General features: G+C 37.6%; 1 protein-coding gene across 4 annotated transcripts in view; it reads right to left on the bottom strand.

Moving 5' to 3' along the window:
* Positions 1-26,320, bottom strand: part of diaph3 (diaphanous-related formin 3) — a 250,472-nt gene that overhangs the window by 179,965 nt on the left and 44,187 nt on the right. For all 4 annotated transcript variants that reach the window (XM_043251235.1, XM_043251238.1, XM_043251236.1 and 1 more), the window contains one exon: positions 13,743-13,873. In XM_043251235.1, coding sequence (XP_043107170.1) covers positions 13,743-13,873 — 131 coding nt within the window. The remainder of the gene's footprint in view (positions 1-13,742; positions 13,874-26,320) is intronic.

Below are 26,320 nucleotides of genomic sequence, written 5' to 3'. Positions count from 1 at the left end.
GAGAGAGAGAGAGAGAGAGAGTGAGACACAGAGACAGAGAGAGAGAGAGAGAGAGAGAGAGAGAGAGAGAGAGAGAGAGACAGAGAGAGAGAGAGAGAGAGAGAGAGAGGTTTGTGAAGCCCGTAGGGAGATTAAAGGAATGAAAAAATCTAATTAATGCTAATGCAAAATTAGTGCTAATAACCTGAAACCATTGAAAAAAAATTTAACAAATTACTCAACAAGATGGCATTAAATCAAAGTCTTATCGAGCAAATGATCTCAAGCTGAAGCATACTCATATTTGCTTCAAAGAGTGCTTCTGTACTTCTGTCGAGGAGTGTGTGTGCATGTCTCTGTGTTTCCTGCTGCATTAGGAATCCGACAGAAGTATTAAAGCAAAAAAAAAAAAAAAAAAAAGTCATAACTCATGGTACACAGGCCCACAGAACATCACTACCAAAGCCATATTACAAACTCCCAGCTCAATTTCCTGTTTGTCTCCAAAGCAATGCACACTTTTGATGAAATTACTGTCTGTCTGCCATCTTAAACATGGGCCATTATTCACAGGTGCCAGCTGCCCGTGGCAGACAGACAATTGTTTCTTACCCGGAACATCTTAAAACCAACATTTCACGGGGGCTGCAGTGTTTTGTAGGATTCTACAAACATCTTCCTAATCCATGCTAGATGAATAATCTAAGGACTGTTAAACTTGTGCACAAAACCTTCAAAGACCAAAAAGAGAGTGAGAGAACACAAGAGAGGCAGACCGAGAGGAAGTGAGTGACATGACAGTTCTCTGCAGTTGTGCACATGAGTATGATGGCCTCACAGGGAGAGCCGGGGGTATAAATGAAGGAAAATCGATACAAGTCCATGCGCATACCTTACTGTACACATCGCACACATGACAAGCATCAAAACTTATTTTAAGTTCTAAGCAAATTCTGAAGACTCTCGATGTGTAGCAGTAATATCTGAAGGTTTAATTCTTAAAGTATTTTTCAGCTGTTTTTAATATACACTGTTCAGGATTTTGAGGTTGGTAAGACTCTACCAAGACTTAGTTAAAAACAGCAAAAAAAAAAAAAAAAAAAAAAACAACAACAAAAAAACAATAATCTGATAACGGTTCTCAAACCTGCCTTGGGGACAATTTTTGTACAACTTAAATGCAAATTACACTTCAATAGTCTTAATGGCCATATATATAACATTTGACATTTCTTCAAAGTTGAAAAAAAATGTATTCTTGAAAAATATACCATTGTTAGAATATAACAGCAAAAGTAAATGTTCCTTTTTCTCCTCACAAGAAAGGAAAACACATCAAAACCAGTGCAATCAGACCACAGAACGATGACTGATTTCAGCCATGCGTGCGCTTGCACGAACAACAGCGCACTCTCCATCAAAGCAGCAAGCGAACTTCAGACTTCAGACTTGTGTCAGACTTCACACTGGCATGTGAGTGCCGCTAAATGCTTTAGCGTTGAGTTATGGAAGGATACAGGGGGCCGGTGGGCTAGAGGAGAAAGAGCGAAAGACAGAAAGAGAGAGAGAGAGAGAGAGAGAGAGAGAGAGAGAGAGAGAGAGAGAGTGCGCTGCGGCCAGAAACTCAATAAGCTGACATTTGAATTGCAGGCAAATGAGGCCCTAAACAAGGCTGAAATGGCTGGATTAGAAATTCAGATTGATAGGCCTGTCTGGAGCCGTTCGGAGGGCCTCCCCCGGTGCACCCTGGGAAGTCTGTACTTTCCACAGGAAGGCGTTTTTTTGAGAAGAGCCAATTTAGCAAAGCCTGTACGCGAGCGAGCAGAGAAAAGATTTGCATCAGAGTGAGCACGCTGAGGGAGAAAGAATCACCATGGCAAATGAGAAGCGAAAATGTAAGCCTGCGCTCACCTAAAGTCACATTTGGTTTTGAGCATTCACATTCAGTAGTCTATTCCCAGACTGCCACCCTATTCAAATGCACACAAACCAAAATGAATGAGGGTGAGAGTATATTGGTCTGAATTTTTATAGAGCCTCGGCACGTATATAAATCGATCACAGAAACTACTTCCGCTTGGAAACCAGACTTGAAAGGCAGAGGACAAAATCACAGGTGTCACAGAGAAAGAAAAAAAAGACTACATATATATAAAAAGACTATATAATAAGAGTATGTGCTTTGTTGAAAAAGCTACAATATATGGCATGAAAGAAACCTGTGGATAAAGTGTGTCACATTTTAAAAGACGAGTCTGAACCAGTTATTTCCAAGCAAAACTAGCTGTGAAAAATGAATTGGTGAAAAATGAAAACTAATTAGTCCTTAAATGTATTCAGCATGGCACTAAGCAGCATGAATGGTCATTCCATCAAAGCGAGAGAGCGAGAGGAAAGAAAAACTCCCTGGTGAGATGAGGCTAGAAGACACAAACATGAAGCTGCCTTAATCAGTTAAACTCGGGGCGGTAATTTAAGTTTGGCTCGATCAATAGCGCTGTCTCTGAACGCCAACCTCTCGTCAATAAAACACGAGCGGTGTTGAGAGGAATCAAATTGCTAGAATCTAAATAGCGAAGGCATTCTGAAATATTTTCCGACCTTGGTGTGACAGCAGATCAGAATATAATTTTAATGCATTATGCTGATTAAAAATTCCACCACGTTTAATGAGAACGATCAAGTGTCAGCACACCCACAACATATCAGATGAGCAATAAAGTTTGCCCGAATGATAAAATGACTATTTACAGTAACCTAAAAGGTCTCGGAGTTATGTGACGCTAATTATTAGCTACACTAATTATTTACGGCTCTTGTGAAATTCACACTAATATTTAGAAGAAGATGGATGTGGTTTGTGACCTGTACGTAACAGAAAATGAACTGCTTCGGATTCTGTAACGTTTCCTGTCTGCATTACACTCTGAAGAGGAAGACTAGGGGTTAATATATGTAACATACACAAACAAACACTCATCCCTGCATAGCAGCCCCAAGGCTAAGAAGCTGTTCCTGTGGTTTGGAGTAGTGGGGTACGGAAAATGTTTTTAAGTTGTAAAAAAGCCTGTGGGGAGACCTGGAGGACCATACAGGGATCAATACACTTGCATGCATGTGCATACACGGTACACATGAGCACCAGGCATTTATTCGCACTCAAAAACCAGAGAGTCAAAGCTGTGGCTCAGAGGGTAATGTGTTGCTCCTGACTTACAAACAGCTGATGTGCTCTGGCTTGGGTCATATTCGTTTTCTCCTGGTACTTTCCTGTCAGTTCTCCACAATCGTATAAAAAATAAAAAAGTGACACCGAGTGATGCTACAGCATGCTAAGAAATGTAGGTGCTTTCTCCTGTCTTTTTCTCTCCTTAAACCTTTTCTACCCGCTTTCCTTTCGAACAAAACTTTGAAGACTTTAAATAGTTCAAAAGTGCAGTGACAAACTCTCGCAATGTTATTTCCAGTTGCTTGCAATAATTGGATAAAGACTTTTATAGATCTATTTCACGATGCGCTCAAAAAAATTTATTAATTTTCTTTCTTTGCATGGCATGTTTTAAAAATAAAATAAAATAAGACACTGCAAAACACATCAAAATCTCCAGTCTTGAAATCCTAGTATAACTTTTAAGGTAAAGTGTTAAAGTTTAAATTGCTCCTATTATGCCATTTTCAATATCGCCTTTCATGCAGTGTGTGATGCAGCTGTATGTGAATGTAAACAATCTGTGAAGTTGTGAAACCAAAAGTGCACAATAAAGTTATTGTCTCCCAAAAAAAAAAAAAATCTTTTTTTTTTGTTCTGTTTTTCATTTTTTTTTGTTGTTTTATGTTTAACAGTGGTTTAACTGCAGTTTTGGGTAAACTATTATCATTCTGTGATTGACAATTGTCTTTGATAAATGGATATCTGATAAATGGATGTGAAATCATTTTGTTTGTGTGTGTGTGTGTGTGTGTGTGTGTGTGTGTGTGTGTGTGTGTGTGTGTGTGTGTGTGTGTGTTCCTCAGATTTTATAGAAGAACTTTATGATGATGATGATGCAAGTGGGAGTGAATATCCTGGATAAGGGAGAAACGCAGTTTGTCATGCTGAAAACTACTCTCTCCAAGGAGGTCCTGTTGTTTAATCTGATAAATGTAAGCATTATAAACCTTATGAGATTAAAGTATCATGAAGAACCCGTTTTTTGAGATGTTGACATGTTGCACATGACTCATTATGTCTATCATTAAGAAAGAAGAGGTTATTTTAATCATTTCTTGGAGGAACTTTTGGAGGTTTTTTCTGGTTCAAAAGGTTGAAAAGTGATGTATACTTTATGGACCAAATAAGAATATGTATTTTGTGCCTTTGAATTCATTTGCTATGACATGATGTTTATGATGTTTTAATTATTGTAAGAACAAGTTTTTTTTTAACGTGAGTTAAAAACATTATTTTTATAAAACAATTTTATATAAAAAACAATTTTTTTACAAGTATCGAAAACATTTTGTGTGACAAAACTAATGTACTCTGTGACTAATGTATTTATTTTACACTTGTTATTTTAAAATGGCGAGTTATATATACACATTTGAGTTAAAGGGTTACTCCACCCCAAAATGAAAACGTGTGATTAATCTCTTACCCCCATGTCCCCCAAGAAATTTTGGATGAAAACCTGGAGGCTTTTACTCCATCGGGGTGCAGCAAAGTATGAAAAACGTTGTCTGAATGCTCGTATCTGTTGTAACGTCACCATAGCACCATTTTGGGATGAACTGCATACATTACCTGCGTGCACTGGATGCCTTCCAAAATGGCGATGACGTGGCAGTGACGTTACCAGTTAATTGTGTCTACCAGTATCTCTCTCAATCCTACTTCATATGCAACTCCAAATTGCACTTTACTGTTGAGATGGGTGCATTTTCCCCCATGAAATCTCCCTGTATAAATATGATTGCGCATCAGTGATGTAAATTACACTTGCCTTTTGCAACTATTCATGAAAATGTGTTCTTAAGAGTCTTTCGTTATTAAGTTGTCTAAACGAACTTTGCAATTATTCAGAAAATCTATATTTTTTATCCAGTCTAGTCTCCTTTCAGGTCTTGACGCTAAAGAGTGATCTTCACAGCTCAGACTGTCATAAATAAATCCAACCTAGACTTTTTTTTATATGATAATTATGCCTGGATTTTTATATTAATTCTCTGGGACTATCTGGATGACATTCTCTCCTCTCATCTTCTCATTTCTTTCATCTCTGTGCATCCCTATCTCTGTCAATCAGTTGTTTAATTAAAATCATTAATCATTTCAGCTTAAACATCTCACTGCTTCTGATCAGACAAACAAATACATCTTATATGGACGGGCAATCAAAAGGTAGGCAAAAGTCATTTACGCTGGTTGAAGCAGGACTCAAATTAGAGGACAAAAGATTGGATTCAAACAACAAGGATGAAGGAAACATGCCAGGAGCATTCGTAAGAGAAAAAATGAAATCCTTGTCAGTGATGATGAATAGGAAGAAGGATCTGCAGAGAGAAGAGTTATCAGGGTGCAGAGATATGGCAGCAGAAAGGCCAGATCTAACTTTGTGTCCAACCGATGCTGTTTTATTGGCTGTGCTCTCCAAAAGATGTCACGAAGCCAAGGCTCAGAACCTGTCCACTTGGCTCACGGAGACACTTGCTATTGTGTGTCTGACAAAATAACAAATCTAAAGCCTTAAACCTGAAGGTCAGTTTTAATACAATATCTAAAACCAATTTCCACCTGTTTGTCAGTGCCATTTATCACCTTCATTTAATATAATTATGTCCCCTACACAAACGCCTCGGCTCAGCAAAAGAAAAAAAGAGGGCAAGGGTGTATGCGTGACTACGCCTATGCATGGGTTGGGTTTCTGAGGGGGGCAGGTGAGGGTTGTGGGTACGAGTCCTCATTCGAGAGAAGTGGGAATTACTTTGGGCAACTTGTGCAACAACAGAAAGTGTAAGGGCGAGGATGAGACCGAGAAAAGGAAAAACCTGATAATAGATGCAAAAAAAACCCTGCACACAAGTCAAAACAAAAGCTGCTAGCCCAAATCAGGAGTGAGAGATTGGCTGACCCCTAAGAGGAGGAGGTGTGGGATCTGCATTCACAAGCAGAAATGGGTCGCGAGGGGCGAGAAAATTGAGAGAACAGAAAGAAACAACTGATAAGCTGAAGAAAAATGAACAACACAGGCGAACATCTACTTTCCTGGAGCTAAGAAAATGCTGCCATGATAATTGTTTGTCAGTCAGAGAATTAAATTAGGCATTATTTCAATTTAATTCAATACAATGTAATGTGAAGAAAATTAAACATTCTGTCATCATTTACTCATCCTCACGTCATTCAAACCACTCCGCTGATCGCAAAGGTAACTTGTTAGCTACATTATATTCAATATTCAGTATGTGTGTATATGATGACAGAATTTTCATGTGGATGAACTGTTTATTTATGGACTATTTACGGATGAAGTATAATATTTATGAAATAGACGAGTTTTATGAGGAAGGTGTTTGTGTGGGGAGTGCTGGCATTAAACAAACAGAAAGAACCAGAGCCAGACAGATTCTCTGAAAATAAATTACACACTTTATATAAATAAACAGACCGTAACAGAAGTATTTGTTGGCTTTTTTTTTTTTGAAAGAAGACTTATGTTCACCCTAAATTAATGTATTTAAACAATTCACAGACTAACAATTTTTTCTGGATTCTTTGAAAATCGAAAAAGAAAAAAAAAACAGTGTTTAAAAGTGTTTACTGTAACTTTAACAATTAAATGTATTTAAATAAAATCAAACAAGACATACATTAAGAAAAAGAAAGACTAGTGGCCTCAGCGATGATTTATTGGCAAACGCTCTACCTGCACAGTGTGCTTCGTCTCCTCTATGGAGGACAGTTTGATGGGGCATGACCGGCTGAACCACAGGCCGATGCTGGAGGGAAAAGCGCGGGCATTGTGTCTCTGGGGAGAAACCACAGACACGGTGAGCTCTGTGGAGAGTAACAGTCACTGAGCCAACACACTGCCTTCCGCTGCAACAGCACAGCTAAACACGCTCACTGGAGACAGAACCCGTGTTTCCAGCAAGTGCTCTGACCGGTACAGTCTACATCCAAAACGAAGATGCTGTATTCAGAGAGACGAGGCACTGGAGTGGCAATCCGCACACAACCACGTGAGACTCTGTAACAGTCTATTAGACAAACTGTTAGTGACAGCATGAATAAGGAAAAGCCTGTGTGAGGAGGCCATGTTGTATCATGCTGAAACAGTTTTAATCTGCACAGTTTTGTAATTAAACCAGTTTATACAAGAGAGAAGGGCAAAAAAGCAGAGATCTAATGGCAACTTAAAGCAAGCATTCAAATCCTGATTGCCTACTGGATATCGAAAAACATGTTAACATGTCACATAGAACATGTTATATGTGAGCTATCAGTGATAAACAAGAAAGGATTCATTTAGGAAAGAGTTAGAAATGATTTCTGAAAGATCATGTGGCCCTGAAGACTGGAGTAATGGCCGCTAAAAATTATGATTTGCCACCAAAGAAATAAATCAGGACTACATTTTAAAATGTATTCAAATATAAAAATTATGTTACATTCTATTAACATTTCACAATATCACTGTTTTTACTGTATTTTGATTAAACGAAAACAGTTTTTGATGAGACGTTTCAAAAACAACTCCAAACTTTTGAACAGTAACTAGAAAAGTTTATCGACTATAAAAGTTCCTGTGACTTTTCCATGACCTTTTAAGAATACATTTCATGACTTTCCCAAGCCTGGAAATCACACTTGAAATTCCCTGGTTTTCTAGGCTGCGGGAAGCCTGTAAATTCTATTAAATGTGACCCTCAGGGACTGGCCCTGCTTCAATCAATATTTAAACTATGACAACTTAAAACGTTAAGCTTTGGTTAAAAATGTATGCTTATAAGTAAAATCATCTTTCACTAGATTTTTGTCCCCTAAAAAAAGTAAAATAAGAGACCATCACACACTGCTAACAGAACCAAATAATGTGGATGAACATTAATGACCAGAAGGGTTCCTGATACATAATGAGCTTAAAATGGTTTGAAGGGCCATTAGTTGCACAGGAAAACCAATGGTTTTAAAGAAACAAAAAAAACTGATTAGTTTAAGTTTACCAAAAATTTTTGCATCCTTAAATATTTTCATTAAATAACTATTTCCATCTATCCTCACACACAAAAAACACTTATATTAAAAATTAATTTGTAGACAACTTTATTTTCATCTTACTCTTTTTCACTCGCTGTCACTCTTCTCAAGTCTGTTTCTCTCCCCTATTATCCCTTACATCAAAGTGTCTTGCACATTTTCAGCCATCATGGAGAATAAAACTAACGGGTCTCTCAGAAACATGGCAGAGAGAAAGAGGAAACGGAAAATGCAGCGACAGAGTGGGCCAGTCACCAAAGAAACGCTTTCACTCTCTTTCTGAAATAACTTGGGCAGAAACTTTTTTTTTTCCTATCCCGGTTCCTGGAGAGAACTGGCAGCCCATTTTATTGGACCCAAGGGAAATTACATGCTTTATATTCCATCTCCCCACACATGTCGGGACAAGAGCACATCTGTCCAGAGTTGACACTGGGATAAATAGGAGGGAGAAATAAAAAAAATAAAAAAAACCAAAAAGGGGTGAGAGACACAGAGGGAGGGGGGTGTAGAGAGAGAGAGAGGATGAAAAGTGCTGATGGTTGCACACGGAAGGACTGTGATTTTTATGTGATATCAATAGCTGTTTCAAAACCTAGTGAGCGTACTGTACAGCATTTTTAGGCACCATAGGCACATTCCTGAGACAGAGGCAGTTGAAAACTGCAGGTAGCAATTATGCTGCCTTTTTTTGTAAAGACATTTCATTAACTGAACAATCAGTGTGTAGTTAAACAGCAGTACAATCCAATGAACACATGTCTATCTCTCACAGCTTTGTTTTCATTTCGGTCAAAAATGAAATATGGTGTTACCCTGTCCCTGACTAAGGTCTACAGGAATCAGTTGTGATCACTTTATGTGCTTTATGTGGAGCTGTCACCTATGAAGAACATTCCAAACCATTCACCTAAAAGTGCAGTGTGTAATATTTAGGAAGCAATATATGCAATATAATGATAAATAACATATGTAACTCTTTTCAGAGGTCTACAAAGACTTAACTTATATTACCTTAGAATTAGCTATTTACATCTACATACGTTCCCTTACATGGAAGTTCCCATCATGTTTGTACGGTAACAGTAATAGTACAAACAGAGCGTGTTCCGTTACTATGTTGTTTATGCGAATACAACACTAACAATGAAATAATATTTTCAATAAAATTTATTAAATAATTAATAACATATAATTCCTTGATTTACCTTTTTAAAGAAAGCTCATTGCTGTCTATCTCCGCTGTCTCAGACTACATCTTAATCCTATATCATCCGCTGTAGCTTCTCTAAAGGGAGGGGTGAGCGGGTCGTTGGGTGCAATCTTGCCACTAAAAAATACACACAGTCTAGCCTAATTTCAGCAAGTTCGTGCAGCGAATCATTATCACTGATTGCAAAATGATGGACAAAGACAAACATGTCGCGAAATTCTAAATATTTAAGTTTTAAACCAACACAAGGCAGTAAATAGACTATCACACAAACTATATGCAAGCTGCATGAGAATAATGTCTTTGAAGTTTTCGAATCCAGATAAAAGATATAAGATCAAGATAAAAGAGACAAAAAAAGTGAAAGAAAAAACTGACTGAGCCTTCCATCGCTGCATTAACCAAACATATTCTCTAAGAGGAGCTTTAAGACATTCTGGGTAGTACTGGGTATTGCCTTAATTTATTTTGTAAATACAAATCTATTATTGCTGATATATGTAGTGAAAAAAACAACAACAAAGTATTTTATCAAATATCCCTTGCTATTGTCCGTATATGGTGTCTTCATCTGTGCAATCGCAATCCATGTATTTCACATGTATGGTGTGAGCACAAAAATCTTTGCGATTACATCGCATGCAATCTTCTCGTACAGTTTGAGTTGATACCTTGCTTAAGTTGTGTGGAAATTGCACAGAACATGCCCAGCCTTAGTCATCACAATAAGCTTTATAATGAAGGCAAGAATGATGGGCGAAGATACAATGACATCAAGAATTTCTCTACAGTTCACAATGAAAAGAAAGATTTCTTAGCATGTTCTATTGTTCTATGGCAGTAACTCTATGGCAAGATGACAAGGCTGTTAAAGGAGTAGCCAAATGAAAAGCTTACCATCCTTCCACTATATGCCCTGTCCTTGTTTAGGTCATCCAGTTCAATATTTAACCAGTCACAGTCAATGGAGCACGATGAGGCCTGCTAAATCAGAACAGGTGTCTTTTCAAAATCATTTAGCATTCTGCTGTGATGGTAGGATGAACTCCTGAACTGACACAAAAAAAAGGAGTGAAGGAGGAGTGAAAATCAATGTCACTCACAATGGCGCACACAGGTAATAGAAACATCACTCACTCATCCAATCAGACGCCTCGCCTGAGCAGAAGAGGAAGCACGGGTATAAATTACGCCCCCTACATATCCTTGGTGTTCATGCCCCATGTGAGGAGGAGAGAGAATGACAGTACAAATCAAACGCCAGCCAAGCAAAAGATGGCCAGCCTCGCCCACATGATCACAAAACTCATCAAGCTCATCATTACCAACCACACACACACACACACACATCTACTGCTGCAAAACTGTGCTCAAATCATCCTACTGACAACAAAATATCTTTATGAAATTAAAACTAAACTTAGAACTGTCTAACTAGATAGAACTGTCTCGACTCGACAAGTAAAACAGCCAACAGGATGATACATAAAACAAAGAGTATTTATCAAAATGTCATCAGCACTCAGCTTAAATCACTATGATTGATGTGTTTAATCCATCGCTACAAAGAATCCCAGACATATCAAGCTGAACTCTGAAGAAAACAATAGTCGAATTTATTTATTAAAAACACCATGTGTGATGTTTTTGATCCTTGGTGAAGTCTGAGTGGATTCCCCAGAGTATAGCATCTCATTCTGTTGACATGAAGGACCTTGTACGTCAGCTGACGGAATCAAACATTGTCAGGTACAATTGTCACCTTTGTGGGCGCAGGTTAAACGCTCAGTTTGGCTCTGTCGGGATGAAACGCTACCTTACCTCGATAACATCAGTCTAATTTTTGGTTTATAAAAAAGTAAAGTTTTGTATTTAGTTGGTTGCATTTCAGGGCTCCATAGAGGTGACACTGTATTTAGCACAAACTATTTTTGTTTATTTTGTACACGCATCTCTGTGCGTGTAATGCGTAATGTGTCATTTATGATACCTAATGCATTAAATACTGTAATAGAATCTTACCCATTTTCCACGTTCAAACTAAAGCTTCAATTTTGGCATAAAATTTGTGGAAAAATAAAACTTGAAACTGATGCCAACAAATTTGAACACTATTAATAGTGACTAATGCCAATATGGGTGCCAATTTACTGCGCATTTCTTGGACAAAATTATTATGAAGCAGCATCAACCTATCTTGCAATGAGACCATTTTTCTTAGCCTCTAAGGAAAAGAAGAAACTGTCATAATGGTAAAATAACTTCCAATGTGGGCCAATATCAGCCTTGACTGCATGTGAATATCAACATCCAGACGTTCCAACTGGGAATCGCTTAGAGGGACCTGTGGGGATCCTAGTTATGATAAAATACCATATGTCCATTTTCATTAGGGAATTGTCACGGCCTTCTCTCTTGCTTCTTATTGCAAAGCATGTGGAAGCTAAAGAAGTTCACAGTAATGAGGCTACATGGATCATTCATGTCACCTATTAGAAGAATTAGTCTCTACATTCCCACCCCCACTGTGAAATACTCATCAAGGTCCCCACAACCTAAAATACAGACTAATCTAGTATTAATGAAAAGAGAGAAGAGGGGAGAAAAAAAAAAAAGTGTCTACATTTTGTGCATTTACACTTGACTGAGCATATGCACTCAAGTGAACCTTTTTAGCAATTAATCAACTTTTACTGTAGTCTTTGTTTCCTCCTTATCTTGGCTTTATTCATCCTACAACAGTGACCTATAAAAGTACAATGCTGCAGGCTTTCATCAGTGAAGCCAAATAAAACAACTTTGTGTCATACTGTAGCCAGACAATGGCAAAAACACAAATTAAAAAAAGATTGAATTGTTTGGAGAAGTTTTCACCTTGCACAGGAACAAATGATAAGGCGCCAGGTGTGAGTAATGTTCAGGCTACACTCTCCGCGCAAGGTCAGCCATTGCTCTCCGATTGTGGATCATTCCGCCCGTGACGTTCACGGCCATAACGAACAGCTGCATGTGCCAGAACGACGTTTGGGTGCTAATAGAAATCATGACATTTCATGAATTATGCCAATAAAGAATGCAGTGCTGATGAAAACAGTTTAACACAGACTCTTCTGCTCGAACGTGCTCTCGACGTTCCCTTTCTCTCCTCATCATCACAGATGAGGTTTATTTTTCCATCCATAGACTTTGAAATTAGACACGCTGCTTAGTACGGTCTGTCAAATTAAATTTAACCACCTGTAATAACTTTATCTGCACGCACACACTGGGCTCTCTAACCTACTTATCTATTGGATTTTTTTGTGACTGGAATTAGGAAAATGTTTCAGATGAAAAGGACACTGGACAAAATGAGTGTCCTAAAGCAATGCACTTCTAAGGTCACGTTCACAGACAAATTAAACAAAGTCTTGTTATAAGTCTGTGCTCAGATTATAAAGCAAATGATTCTGGAGCTCCCAGCATTGCACAGTTAAAATAAAAAAATAAATAAAAAAAAAAAAAAATGCCTTTCTTTAGACACAAAGGCTTTAATATATGCTTACAATTTTCGAAAGATCAATAAAAAGCTCAGTCTGCAAAAATTATAAAAGCTACAATAAAACATTTATCCAAGGACAACAGAATGACATCAACAGTCATGAGAATGAAATATGCATTTCCTCTCATATCAACCTTTGTCTCCTGTCATTGTACACTTCCAACCATCGCCCACAGCATGTGGCTCTCTGTGAACCGTACTTAAAACTACACTGTTAAAATAGAATGGTTTTAATGGTCACAAAAAAGAAAAAAAGTAAAGCCTATTTAAAAAAAAAAAAAAAAAAGAAAGGAAAACTATTCAAAATTTGTTTATCATCTTCACCCTCCTGGAGAGGCCTCTCTGTCATGTTTGCAGTACAAATGCAGGCGAACAGCAGGAGAGCTCGTCGCAAACGGCATCAAACAATTAAGAGGTAGGAGGGAAAACCTGGGGCGACGTGGCAATCGGTAATACATATTAATGAATATCAGCGTGTAATGCTGCTTCTAGTCTGAAATCATGGGGCTCACTGCTGAGTTACACACCGATGGGCAAGTTTCGGAGGTCAGGTGTTGTAGGTGGCTAGGCTGGATAGTTCACTATGTGTTCGAGTACTAATCGAGTTACAATTTCAAGCTGGCTAGTCAGGTTTTAGATGCAACCCAAAGTTTGCTGATGCCTTACAGACTAAAAGTGTGTTTGTCTAACCTGATCAGGTTTCTAAAGAAAAAAATACTGCAAAAAAAGTCAAAGAGAAACAGTAAAACTTTGCTTCTTTGAGTAAGTACCTGACTGGGTTACTGGTGAGTGACACTCTGAGGGAGTCCAAACAAGCAAACAGTCTCTCATCGGTGGCGCCTCCTTTCAGCTCACTCAGAAACTCCTGAGGAGAGATCTGACTGCTGCTCCTTAATGTACCCTGTCAGAGAAAAACAGAAAAAAAATTTGATGGTCACTAACACTGTGAAAACCTGTTCTTTTCCCCCATTCAAGCATATCTGTGTTTTAATTGCATGATTGAAAATAGCTGCCCAGGCAGAGACGATACAAAACTGGCTTTAGAACAGACTTGCCTGCAAAGAGAATATGTGCTATTTGAGAATATGTTCTATGTAAAACAATATCACAATGTATGAACAACAAATGCCTTACAAATTATTATGCTTTGAAAATAAAAGATTTTTATGACTTACAATAATGATTACCCTTATTTTCGGACTATTGAATATTGATCATCATCTTCAAACTTCTTTTGTTTGATTAGTTTGAAATGATTTTACTTTCAGAGAAGCCTGCAAAGAAGCATGCCAAAATAAGTGTCTGCCGCTTGCCAAATTTGAGATTAAGAGCTCCTAAAATTGACGAACAAACCCCACAAAGGGTCCTGCCTGTTTAATTACTGACTTAAAATTGCAGTTACTAGAAATTAGCTGGCATAACTCATACTAAAACAATAAGACAAAAACAAAAAACAAATGCCAATAAATACTGCAAAATGAACAAAGTTAGTCAGCACCCTACTTCCAATGTTAGATTCTTCCTACTTTTTCCACTTAATGCTAGTAGAAGTACAAAAGAAAAAGAAAAAAAAAAGAACAAGAATCAGAAAACTTCCATACTTCCCGCTGACATTTAATATCCTCTGACATAAATATCTAACAGAGGCTGATATTTTTTTCCTTCTATTTTTAAGCCAGTAGGTTGTTTATGATGAGAGTGCATGTGCATGATTTTTTTCCCCCAGATATGACACAAATCACGATAAGAAAACATTTACGCCCTTTCCATTTCTCATTGTTTGAGTTTCTCGAAGCCACGGCGTGTTAATGAGGAAATTGATTATGTGTGATTTATCTTTCTGATTTTCTTTCTTAGAAGATATACAGAGGGTAAAAATTGCTTTTGCTTGCTTCCACGCATTTTTACATTTCGAAAGTGTCTTGCACATTACAGCTGGGCGATATACAGGTATTAAATTTATGTTTGCAAGGTCACCGTTAGTAATGGTGCAGTTAAATTAATTTAAAGTGAATATGGTGCTTCAAAAACAAAACAAAAAAACAAGGTCAATTTTGCAAAGAGCTCTTATAGGAAGATAAACTGTGACTGATGTTACAATACATCAAGTACAGTCAAGATTTTCATTTGCATTGTACTTTTCTGTACCTGCCATTTAGTCATTGAAGATAATTTCTCTAATTATGGTGCATTTTTTAATAAGGATTTGCTTGGTCAAAGTTGATTAATGGTCACATGACATGCAGGTAAATAAATTACTATTTTATCTCTTATCTCTGGTGTTATTTTGATTGATGTTACTCTAAAATGACTTACTTTAATTTTACATTTTTATGATTCAGTTAATTTTCATTCAATTCACAAAGCCCCTGCAGTTCAATTATAAACCCCATTTTGCTAAATCTTGAAGTAACCTAATGTTTAATGCACTTTTAATTACAACAACTGGAAGATATTTTCTTACTTTTTGGTTTTTTATATATCAGTATGAGATTATCCTATTTAAATCAATATGATAAACAACTTCTGCAAAAAGTAATCACAAAGTAGTCTCATTACATTACCTAAAATGTTTCATGTAATGGATTATGTCACTAAGTATAATTTTTGTCACGTGATTTGGAATTAGTAACAGATCACAGTTTCTAATTAGTCCCAGCTCTGTACTCACAATTAGCCACATTTTTTTCAAGTTCCTCCTCTAGTCACCATGGTTGGGCAATGCCGTTTATGTGGCTGCGGTTGGGTGTGTGTAGCCACATACAGACTACAGTATCTGTGGTCTTTTTCACATGGGGAGAGGAATTAAACATATTTACGACCTAAGTGAAAGTGTTGGATGTATTAAACGTGCAACAAACAGGACATACCAACAGGGAAGATGAGAGAAATTCAAAAAGAAAGGAAGGAAAGAAAACTGTTTTAAGTTGTTTTTCCATCGAGACCCGCAAAATGCTAATTCTGACCAACTTCATAAAACTTATTTTGCTCAGCCACCATTACATATCTCCCTAGACGTCTGTCTGTCTTTCTGGGTAAATGATTCAGTTTTTCTTCTGCTCAATTTCTTGTACACCTCTGTTCCTTACATATACATCTTTTTTTCTTACCAGGAATTGTTGATTCTTGCAGCCAGGACACAAACATGACCAGTGGGAGGCCGACATGGTCAGAGGCAGCAGGTCTTTACACCACAGGATCGGCCCTCCTTATCATACCCATGGTGAGTGGGGCCTGTGGGCTGCTGCCCTGACTGTCCCCACTGCAGGAGACGGAGGTCTTAATCATCACATACAAGAGATACAGCTGCTTCCACTGAAAGACTCTCCGCCCATCTCTTGTTCTCTCTCTTTACTATCCTGTCCTTCCTTTATAGTTCTTCCTTTATCACCATGGTGACTGATTTTTGTGACTTGAGGGAAGCAAACATCGGCTTTTTCGTTTCCCTTCCACTCAATAGCTGAATCTTCTGCAAATCCGAGGTAAAATATCAACCCCACACACCATTATATTTAGGGCTTCTGAAGCAATTCTGGATTGTGCCGTTTTAAAAAAATAATGAGAGGAGAAAGAAGAAAATCCATATTTTTAAAGTTTTCATTTATCGCTACAGAACTATATTTGGGGTACTTCATACATCACGGTGTTTCCTTCACAACCAGGATTGCGGTTTATGTTCCGTGTAGTTTATCCCATTACACGTTAATAAAAAATAACATTAAAATCCCATAGACAACAAAAAAAAAAAGATAAAAAGACTTGGATAAGGGGGATTCTCACTCAGGATCATGCATGCTCTTTGAAACTCACATTATCCAAACAAATCTTTACATGTGAATATGGCTCGCAGCAGCAACATCAAACAACAAGAATCTCACATTAAGCAGCCAAGTCATGAGCTCACAGCAGAAGCTCGAATCACCTGGTGGCGTCTTCTGTCAGGAATCACAGGAGCGAAGGTAAACATCCTGGAGCATGCCCTGGGTCACGGATCGACCTGTCTGCTTAGTGCTGAGCCCTCCTAGCCTGACAACAGGCCAATTAGATCAACTCTGTGCAGGTTATGACATTAATAAACCATGAAGCTAAGTTTCCTTAGGTAATTGTAGCTATCACTCCCCTTAAGGTGCTGTGAACCTGATTCTCATTAGTTAGAAGTGTCATTTTGCGGACATTTCATACAAAGTGATTTACAGTACACTAATTGACGAGATAGTCCCACTGAAACATCCAGGGTTAAGCGCCATGCTCAAGGGCAAAATAGTAATCGAAGAAACATCAGCAACTTTTTAGGTCTCCAGTGGCTTCAAACCAGCAAACTGTGCACTAACAAGCTTGGATCTGTAACTATTAAGCTATAGCCATACCCTCAATGAAGTTTAGCGGTCTAGAGCAGGGATTTTCAACCATTACAGAAACAGAGATGCGCGCCACCCAGACTCAAATTTTTCAAATAAATAAAATTGAATATATATTTTACATAAACGGTTAAATTACAACATATTTCAAATGAAAGGATGCATAAATAATGTAAGAAAAAAAAAACAAATCAAAAAAGTAAAATCTAAAAGAACTAAAGAAAGACAGAATGAATGAACGAATTAATGGATGCAAGAGCCAAAGAATGAATTACAGAAAGCATTAAAGTAAAGAAAGTAAAGAAATGAGTGAATAGAGAATGAACGAGCAGCCCAATGAACAAACGACAGAAAGAATGAAAGAATGAACAAACAAACAAAAAGAACAAAAATAATAAACCAAAGGAACACTGGTAGAAAACACTGAGCCACTTCTCCATCTTTATATGCACTGGCTTGATATCATTATCCAGCACAGTTAAATAGAACATATTAAAGTTTATATTAAAGCCTTTTGAGCATCAACAGACTGAACTTGAAAACTTTGCTAGATGATTTGTTTGTTCTAATAATGATTTTGGCAAGCTCAGCCCATCCCCTGCTCTTCCTGTCTGCTCTGTCCTCTGCAATATTGTCTATAATTACATGCAAGCAGAAAACAGCAGCGCATAAGCAAATGTCAGACATGCTTAGGGAATTGATCATCCATTTAAAGGACAGGTCACACATGCCTCTAAAATGCCAGAGCCTCTTCCATCCAATCAGGGTCGAGAGCAACTGAGGGCATAAAAAAACCATCATCAAAATGTCCCATCAACCTGTTCAGCTTCCTGTGGTTGTGATAATTAACACTGTGTTATGGCCGAATGTCACAACATGTTGGAGCTTTAGAGCCAAGAAAAGTGTCTGAAATTATGGTGCCCTTATCTGTCATTGATGCAGAGAAATTACGATTATGATAAAAATTTCTAATCTTAAAAAAAAATTAATAAATAGTGCCTATTTCTAAAAAAATATATATATGTTGGTTACAATATTATTGAAAAAATAAATAAATATTATTTTTAAAAATCTAATAATTAAAAACGTATTTGCCATATGTACACAGCATATGTACACAGCATGAACTCTGCATTAAAAAAAAAAAATCGAAAAATTACTTAGATTTGGTGGACCAAAATAATAAACAATAATGTGTTAAAATAAAACTGCTATACTGCATTTATTTCCAAAAAGATCTAACAAAAAAAAAAGGTTATGACCATCACAAAATATTACCAGCGAAAAATAAAACAAATAAAAACAACTCTGACCCCTATACTGCACGTCTACTAGCAATCCCAACATGTGAGAACTATGAGTTTTTCCACAACAAGAGAATGTACAGTTCCCCAGAACATGGAGGAAAGGGCTAGTCCTCAAGGACGTCAGTGTGTGCATGAGTTCTTGCTGCATGCTGCACATCTGATTCCACTGCCTGAGTCCTATGGGAGCTCATTTAATGTATCAGGTGTTGAGCTTTTTGTGGAGCAAATATCTGGGACATGCCCCCACCTTCCTTACTGCCATATTCTTTAACTGAGTGTCTCCAAAAAATAAATAAGACAAATTGCGTCTGTAAGTGACAAGATAACCAATAAATTACAAAAATGAAATAGTTCAGTATCTCTCTATACTCCTAAGAGCAGAAAATAAAATAAAATCTAGCGTATATGTATAGCATGCACATGCCAAGGCGGTCAGTCCCTGGGAAACATGGCTGTCTGCCCAGGTCTTCTCCTGCATGTCGTTTCTAGGCAAGTTTTTCCCCTGATTCACGTTATGATTCATAATGAGCCAAATCATCATTACCCATCGAACCCTGAGATGCATAATGCACACACGCGCGCTCGCTGAAAGCGGTCCAGCAGAGTCCATTTATGATTATGTTCTAATCTTACACCAGAGAAGTGCAAACTTTGGCCTGAAAGCGATTGCCACAACTAACAAAAGATATCAAATAAAATCCAAAACAATACTTGTACTGCAGTGACAAAATTTTTTCAGGTGCTCCACAGATGGGGAAATCCAACATGAGGTTTTTCATTTGTGGGTGCTATCCCTTTAGGGAAGAAGTCTAGGCTACATTTTATCTGAAGGTGTAGACGCTCTATTTCTCTCTACTGCCATGCGATTACAAATTATTACAATGAAAAATGTCAAAGTAGTTTACTGACTCGATGGGATTGCACATCTTTGAGACCTTTAAGGGTTTTAAAGCTGCAATCTGGATTTTGATGACATTTATTTTGGACTAATTTCAAATTGACTTCACGATTCCACTTGGCAAACTGGCTGCAAAGCCTGGCAGTACACAGGATTCGCCCATTTTAAAATAAAGTGCTTGGCCCCAGGCGTTTCTAGAAGGTACTAGCATATAATGTGGTTTTCTCTCTTTAAATCGCACCTCAGCACTAACTCTAAAAAATATATATCCTCCCCACCTTTCATCTGAGGAGTTTAATATGTGTCTCTTTCAAAATAAACTTCAACTTCCTTGGGATATTCTGCACGGTATTAGTCTCCCAGATGAATTGCTAAGGAAAATGTTTGCCCTGGGCATCAGATGGCCTGCTAGTGGACTAGCCACCGGGGAACACTTCAACACTGACTCCCAATTACAGACTCCACAGAGAACGGATGTCCACATCCTGATATCAAACGCAGAGGGCCACTTTGGTTGGAGAAAAAGCAAGATCTAAAAGCTTGGAAGAGAATGTGCGCATAGGGCCTTTAATGACTAAGGATTTCACAATGTACTCAGGCCACATTGTCTGTTCCCCTTTCCTCCTTCCCTCCGTTCTAATGATTCATCATATTTCTTGGTGCGAGTGGGAGATCCGTACTGTCTAAACGGCATCTGACATTATTGAGATACAAACCACACAGGAACTTCTCCATTTAGTGCCTTCAGAGAGGGCATTAAGCGAAAGAGCGGAAGGAGAGGAGCACCAATACAGCCCTCTTCATCAACACAAAGGCTAACCTTAATGCATAATGCAAATGAGCACGGCAGCATTGGCTCGGCTCTCCTTTCAGCGCTCTGATATAATTAAGAGCTCTGGGGCCTGACTATTCGGGCCCAAGAGAGGACTTTTTTCCTCCTTTCTTGTTTCTTTCCATCTCTCTCTCTCCATCCCAATTTCTGAAGTCCTGAACGTGCGTATTAAATCAGCATCTTGAAAAGGTACTTATGGCTGCCCCAACAGAGTCAGAGAAGCTTTTATCATGTCAAATCGGAGAATTATTCTCTGATCTATATTCAATTAGACACGCTGACTCTTTGTGAACGGAACAACACTCCCATTAGTCTCCAAATTTCCATTCCAAAATAGTATCAGACGCAGCTGACCTTCATCGGTACAGGCAGAAGAAAAAAGAAGAGAGACACTAAACAAGAACACAGATGAGTATCTGTAACAACATTTGAGAGTCCTTCGCTTTTCATAAGATAAACTAATGTCATTGCCAAAATAAACAGATCAAGACAATGACAAAAACGCAGAGAAAAAAAAAATACACTGCATGAAATGAAAATCACTTTAACTTCAACCTTTCAAGTTTCAAAAAGAACATTAAATATAATTGCGCATCAGCTCCTTTGACTTAAAAACAATACGGCGCTGTCATCTAGCTGAGGTGACGGACCAGAGGGAGCATGTTTTATTATGAGAAAGAGTCTGAGCCCAGTGGAGACTTCAGTCAAAATCTGCAATTGCATGGTGCCAAAAACAGAGACGTTTTGACAAGATACAGCCCATAAAACTCGGCTCCTATTATGTCCTCAAGCAACTCTATCAAAAGACAATTTTTCAAAACACAAAGAGTACAGCAGTTTACTTCACTTGCCTAGCTATATGTGAAGGGTGCAGGCCACACAAATAGCCACATATGACAGTCAGCATTTAGCTGCCTTTATTCATTTGTCCAGTTGTCCGTTGTGTTATTGACCCTTGCGTGTTTATATGATAGAAAGTTGAATTTAATCATGCCGTCAGTTAATTCTATAAATTCAATTAAATTCAATCCAATAACCAAAAATAAACTAATAAAATAAGTCTGAGTCTGAAGACTAAACAATGAAAAACAAAGCATCAGAATTCTAACATCTACTATATTCTCAACCACTCACAGACGGCTGACACGGCATGAAGAATGTGAGGAGAGATGCGTGGAGAAGCATGACATGGCCTGGGGTCTGTTGGTGGGTGTGGGGGGCCTCGAATCAGCCCTGACTTGCACTATGGGAGAGAAGCTCGCCTCCATCCAAAGTTGGTAAAACAGAGTTAAACAGTGACAGCAGCAGAAAGCCTATAGCGTGCAAGGTGGAGACCGTTTTCTGACTGAACAAACTGCAAATACACACACTCAGGCTGGACTTGTTTTGCAGCTCTCCAGTGCCATCTAGGGGTTACAAAAAAGGCAGGGGGGAAATACTGTTGATGAGCTGGACATTAAACAAAAAGGAGATGTTTATAGACTGTAGTTAAAAGTTATGACTGCATCAGACACATTCACCTAATGAAAAAAATAGTCCACAGATTGGTTTAAAAGTGGATTTTAAGGGTATTTAGGTCTGAAAATACTTATAGAAAATGGACTGAAAAATTAGGCTATATAGGAAGATGCACACTAGAATATAAGCATTATTTCCTGCTCTCATGGCTTTAATGCAATCTATTCCAAGAAAATATTTGTCTGTCATGGAAACTGCTTTCTAATATCATCACAGAAAGGTTAATTTCAAGTGCCCATTTAGCCTGACTAGCTTTCAAATAAACAGAATCTGTACCTAAACATCCACTTAGACTGTGGTCTGAAAAATTTCAGAAAGAAAATTTCACCTGTTAAGGTTTCAATTCAGAGGTTTTGCTAATAAATTATGATCTAAATGATAAGCTGTACTGCCCCTCAGTGGTCATCTAAACAAAGCCTGACCAATCAATAAAAAAAGAAAAACAGTTTGAAATAAAAAAATAAAAATATCTGAAGAATCTAAAAATAGTAAATGTCATGGCTCTAACCATAAAGATCTAAACTTGATTGAAAACTTGCTTAAAATTTATGTTACAGATAGGAAACTGTAAACATAATTTCAGACCACTTGGAATGATCATGCTTACTGAGACTCAGTTCACATTTATTGTAATCACATGAAAAAGAGGGCCCAGTACAAATCTCTTGTTTTTGCCTTTCACAGAAGAAAGAAAGTCAAACTAATTTGAAATGCCATGAGTGTAAATAAACCATAGCAATTTTCACTTTAAGGTGCACTATTACTTTAACAAAAGGAAACAGTTTCAGCTCCATCTATTTACCGACGTGATGCTGAGACCAGCGTGATGTTTTATAGCCTTTATTGTAAACAGATAACACAGTCTACAGTCGAGAGCAATTAGGAGGCGTTTAGCATTCTTTGTTTGCTGTGTACAATCGTTGACAGGCAGGCATTTGTTTTACTTTGCTAATAATCGATCTGTTTAACAATCAATCAATCATTTTAATTGTGGTTTCAGCAGCGCTTAGAACCTGGAAACCGTTGAGGTGCCGTTGGAAAAAAGGTTTGATCGATGGTGGGTTGCAAACACAACACCCAACCCCACCAGTGAGCTGACAACCTAAAAGTGAGGGCAAAATATAATGCACACCCATTTCTCCAGAAACAACATTTCTAAAAATGCTTGTGGATTTTGTCTTATACAGATGCTGATAATTACACAGTTCTCAAAAAAGCATGCGTCTGAATATCCAAACAAGCACACCAGACGAAAGCACCACTTTCCAATAGACGCCTACATCCTTCAAAATCCAATTTAGAAAGCGAGCGTAGGAAAGTCAGTCTTGATGCTTCTCAAAGTCCACAGTACATCCATACAGGGGCATCAAAACTAACAAACAAAAAAACTCCCCCACCCCTCAAAAAAACCTGACAGTTTGCCAGTACTTACACAGATGCACACTTCTCAAAAGGCTGACAGGCTGAGATCTTCTCAGACATGTATACGGAAAACCCTAGCTCATCTTCCACCACTGTGCTGACAAGAGCCCTCTGCCTCAGTAAATCTGTAGGCCACCTCACCAGGACTGAGAGAAGAAAAGTGTGGGCATTGTATCGCGCCCCAGTGCCAAAATCACATGTACCTCTCAGAGAACAATGCCCTACAGCGTAGAGGTTTTTTTCAACCCATTACCTCTCATTATAGCTCACCAACAAGAATATGGAGCATCTCTGAAACACACTGAGAGATAATTTTGCCTCTTTATTCTCACTCTAGAAAGTAGCACGAAGGAGAAAACAATGAAATAGGAACATGACGTCCATGTCAACTCAACCTGACCCTCTGTTTATTACAAGCTTTTGAAACTATGCTATAGGAATGACTCAATCATGGCGGTTACTCGGAACTAAATTTTCACCCAGGGCCGTATTCATTCTGCCAACAGGAACTCTGCAGCGATATAAGCCGGCTGACATCAACGTCTTTTACAATGCATCAACAATGTAAACAACAGAAGAATGGAGGATGCCATGAAGGAGTTGTGCTTTCCGTGTGATAATAGAGATATAATGCAGATATTCTTTCATATATATATATATATATATATATCTCCATCCATTTCCAATAGATGAGAACCACATTAGGCAACCAAAATAATTTTTTTTGACTGTGTCAGCATCTATTTCATGAAAATTAAAATGTGCTTTACCTGAAATGGAGAGGTTCTTGTTGAAGAACTTCACATGGATGGTTTAACTTATAGCTAGGCTTGCTGCGATACTGATCAGATTTATCACGTGAGGAGAGTTGATGAAGGACAAGAAGAGTAAGGCGAAAAGACTGCCATCAACCTAAGTGATAATGGAAGTAAAAAAACATCCGTTTATCATTTATTTTTTTTTAACTAGGCTAGTTAAAAGTTGCTTGTTGCCAAATTACCGCTTATGGGCTTTTTAAAACCGAACAAAAGCGAGGAAAAAACAAAACTCAATCAAGCCCCCAGCACGGTGATAATGTTATTACCGGTGTTACACGTCACAGTCACTGTCACCACCCCATTTATAGCCAGTACATTCATACCAAGAATAGCTTAAACAATGAAAACTGGTGAAAGTAAATTGCTGAAACTTTTTCTTTTTGGTCAAAAACATTTAGTGTTTTGTAACAAGCACATCACAATTAAGAACATTTCTTGCAAAAGCTGTGTTTACACAAACATTTTAATTAACTATTTAAGAGCCATCGATGGAACTCATTTACAATCAACAAAAGAAACAAGACAAATACCCAACCCTATACAACATTCAATATGATGGATTTGTTTATTTGTTTTGTTTATTGATTATCCTTGTGGCTGATGCTTCAGTAAAAAAATATAATAAAAAGAATAAAAAAATTAAATAAAATAAAAAATTAAAATAAAAAATTATATATATAAAACCATCAATAAAAGTAGTGATGGTATATAAAAGACTATTCTCATTGCTTGTAACACACAATAGAAATTATGAATAAAAAACATAAGCAGGTCACAGAGCTACAGATGAGTTTGGTCAGTTAAAATGGGCCTCACGATTGAGCCTTTAATTGCTTATGCCCTCTTTCTCTATTTGACAGCCATACCTCCATTGTCACCATCACAGCTCATTGTCATGCAAAAGCCTGGTTCATTAAAATACACTCCATTACCAAACCTACAGTGTAATTATAAGATAAAGAATTTATCACATGCACTGAAATGCAAATCAAAAAGGTGTTCTTTCTTTTTCCATTAAAGTAATTGGTTTGCAAACACAGCCTTTCAGCAATGACAAAAACTCAATTGAGAGTAGATTGTGGAAAGGCTATCATGGCCTTGTGAAGCCTTGGAGGGAATTACAGAACTGCGCTTATGGGAGTTAGAGCGTCAGGGGACAAGAGAAAGAAAGCCAAAGATACAACAGCAAATTGAACAACTGAAGAAGAAAAACTTTTTTTCTCTTTGGTTGGAGTTGAAGAGCAACATTTCAGAAGAGTTAAGGTGAAGATGGGGAAAGGGTCTGATCTGATTTAATATCATGCCTGTCTTATTTCATTGTGCACCTGCAATTTTCAAAAAAGCTTTTGTCGACAACAGAATTCACATTTATCTGGCAATTATCTCCTGAATACCACGGGGGGTATGTTATAACGGTAAAGCATCCATTTTTCATAAAAGGAACATTTGAGCTATTATAATACTTTTCTTTGGAAATTACTCAAAAAGAAGGCAGATAACCACAAGATACGCAATTAGTCAGTAAGAACGGAAATGATTTTTCAGCAGCATGATGCGGTAAACAGGTGCACAACCAAAAACTGGTTTAGCTGTCTTTCAGAACCAAAATAGCTGGAAGTGTTCAAAGCTAAAATCAGCACCTTCACCACTGAAATGAATTGACTTGGTTTAGGGGCTTGCATTATTTACTAAAGAAACTGAAAAACACTCATTTGTAAATCAATCAGGTGCAGCCTTTCAAGATTAAAAACTAGAGAGACATAATTATTCATGTATCGCTTTATCTTTTTTTGCTGTTGTTCACAGACAGTTCAACAGTACTTACTGAAGTATTAAAATAACTGTGAAGAGACCTTGAAGAGGGAATAGGGGAGAAAGAAAAAGAGGCTGCATAATATGCAGAGTTCTCATTAACACATTAATAGCGGCATTAAAACAGGTGTGCTGATGTTTTTGAGTTTTTAAACAATGAAAACTCCCACAGTGAGACCCAATTATGAGTCAAATGTATTAAAAATTTGATCAAAAACATCAATAATAGAAATTAATACCTAGTTCAACTTTATACTTTTTCCTGATTCATTATAAACCAAAACAAACTAAAGTTTCTGCGCAAATAATCTGCCTTTTAATCTGTGCTAATCTAAAAGGAGCTCACACATCTTTCAGAACCTTTAAACCCTAGATTTAATCCT

The sequence above is a fragment of the Puntigrus tetrazona genome, chromosome 11 (genome assembly GCF_018831695.1).
Source record: "Puntigrus tetrazona isolate hp1 chromosome 11, ASM1883169v1, whole genome shotgun sequence".
NCBI classification, from domain to species: Eukaryota; Metazoa; Chordata; class Actinopteri; order Cypriniformes; family Cyprinidae; genus Puntigrus; species Puntigrus tetrazona.
Note: the sequence above shows the minus strand (reverse complement) of the source record. Positions and strands in the feature narration are given on the sequence as shown.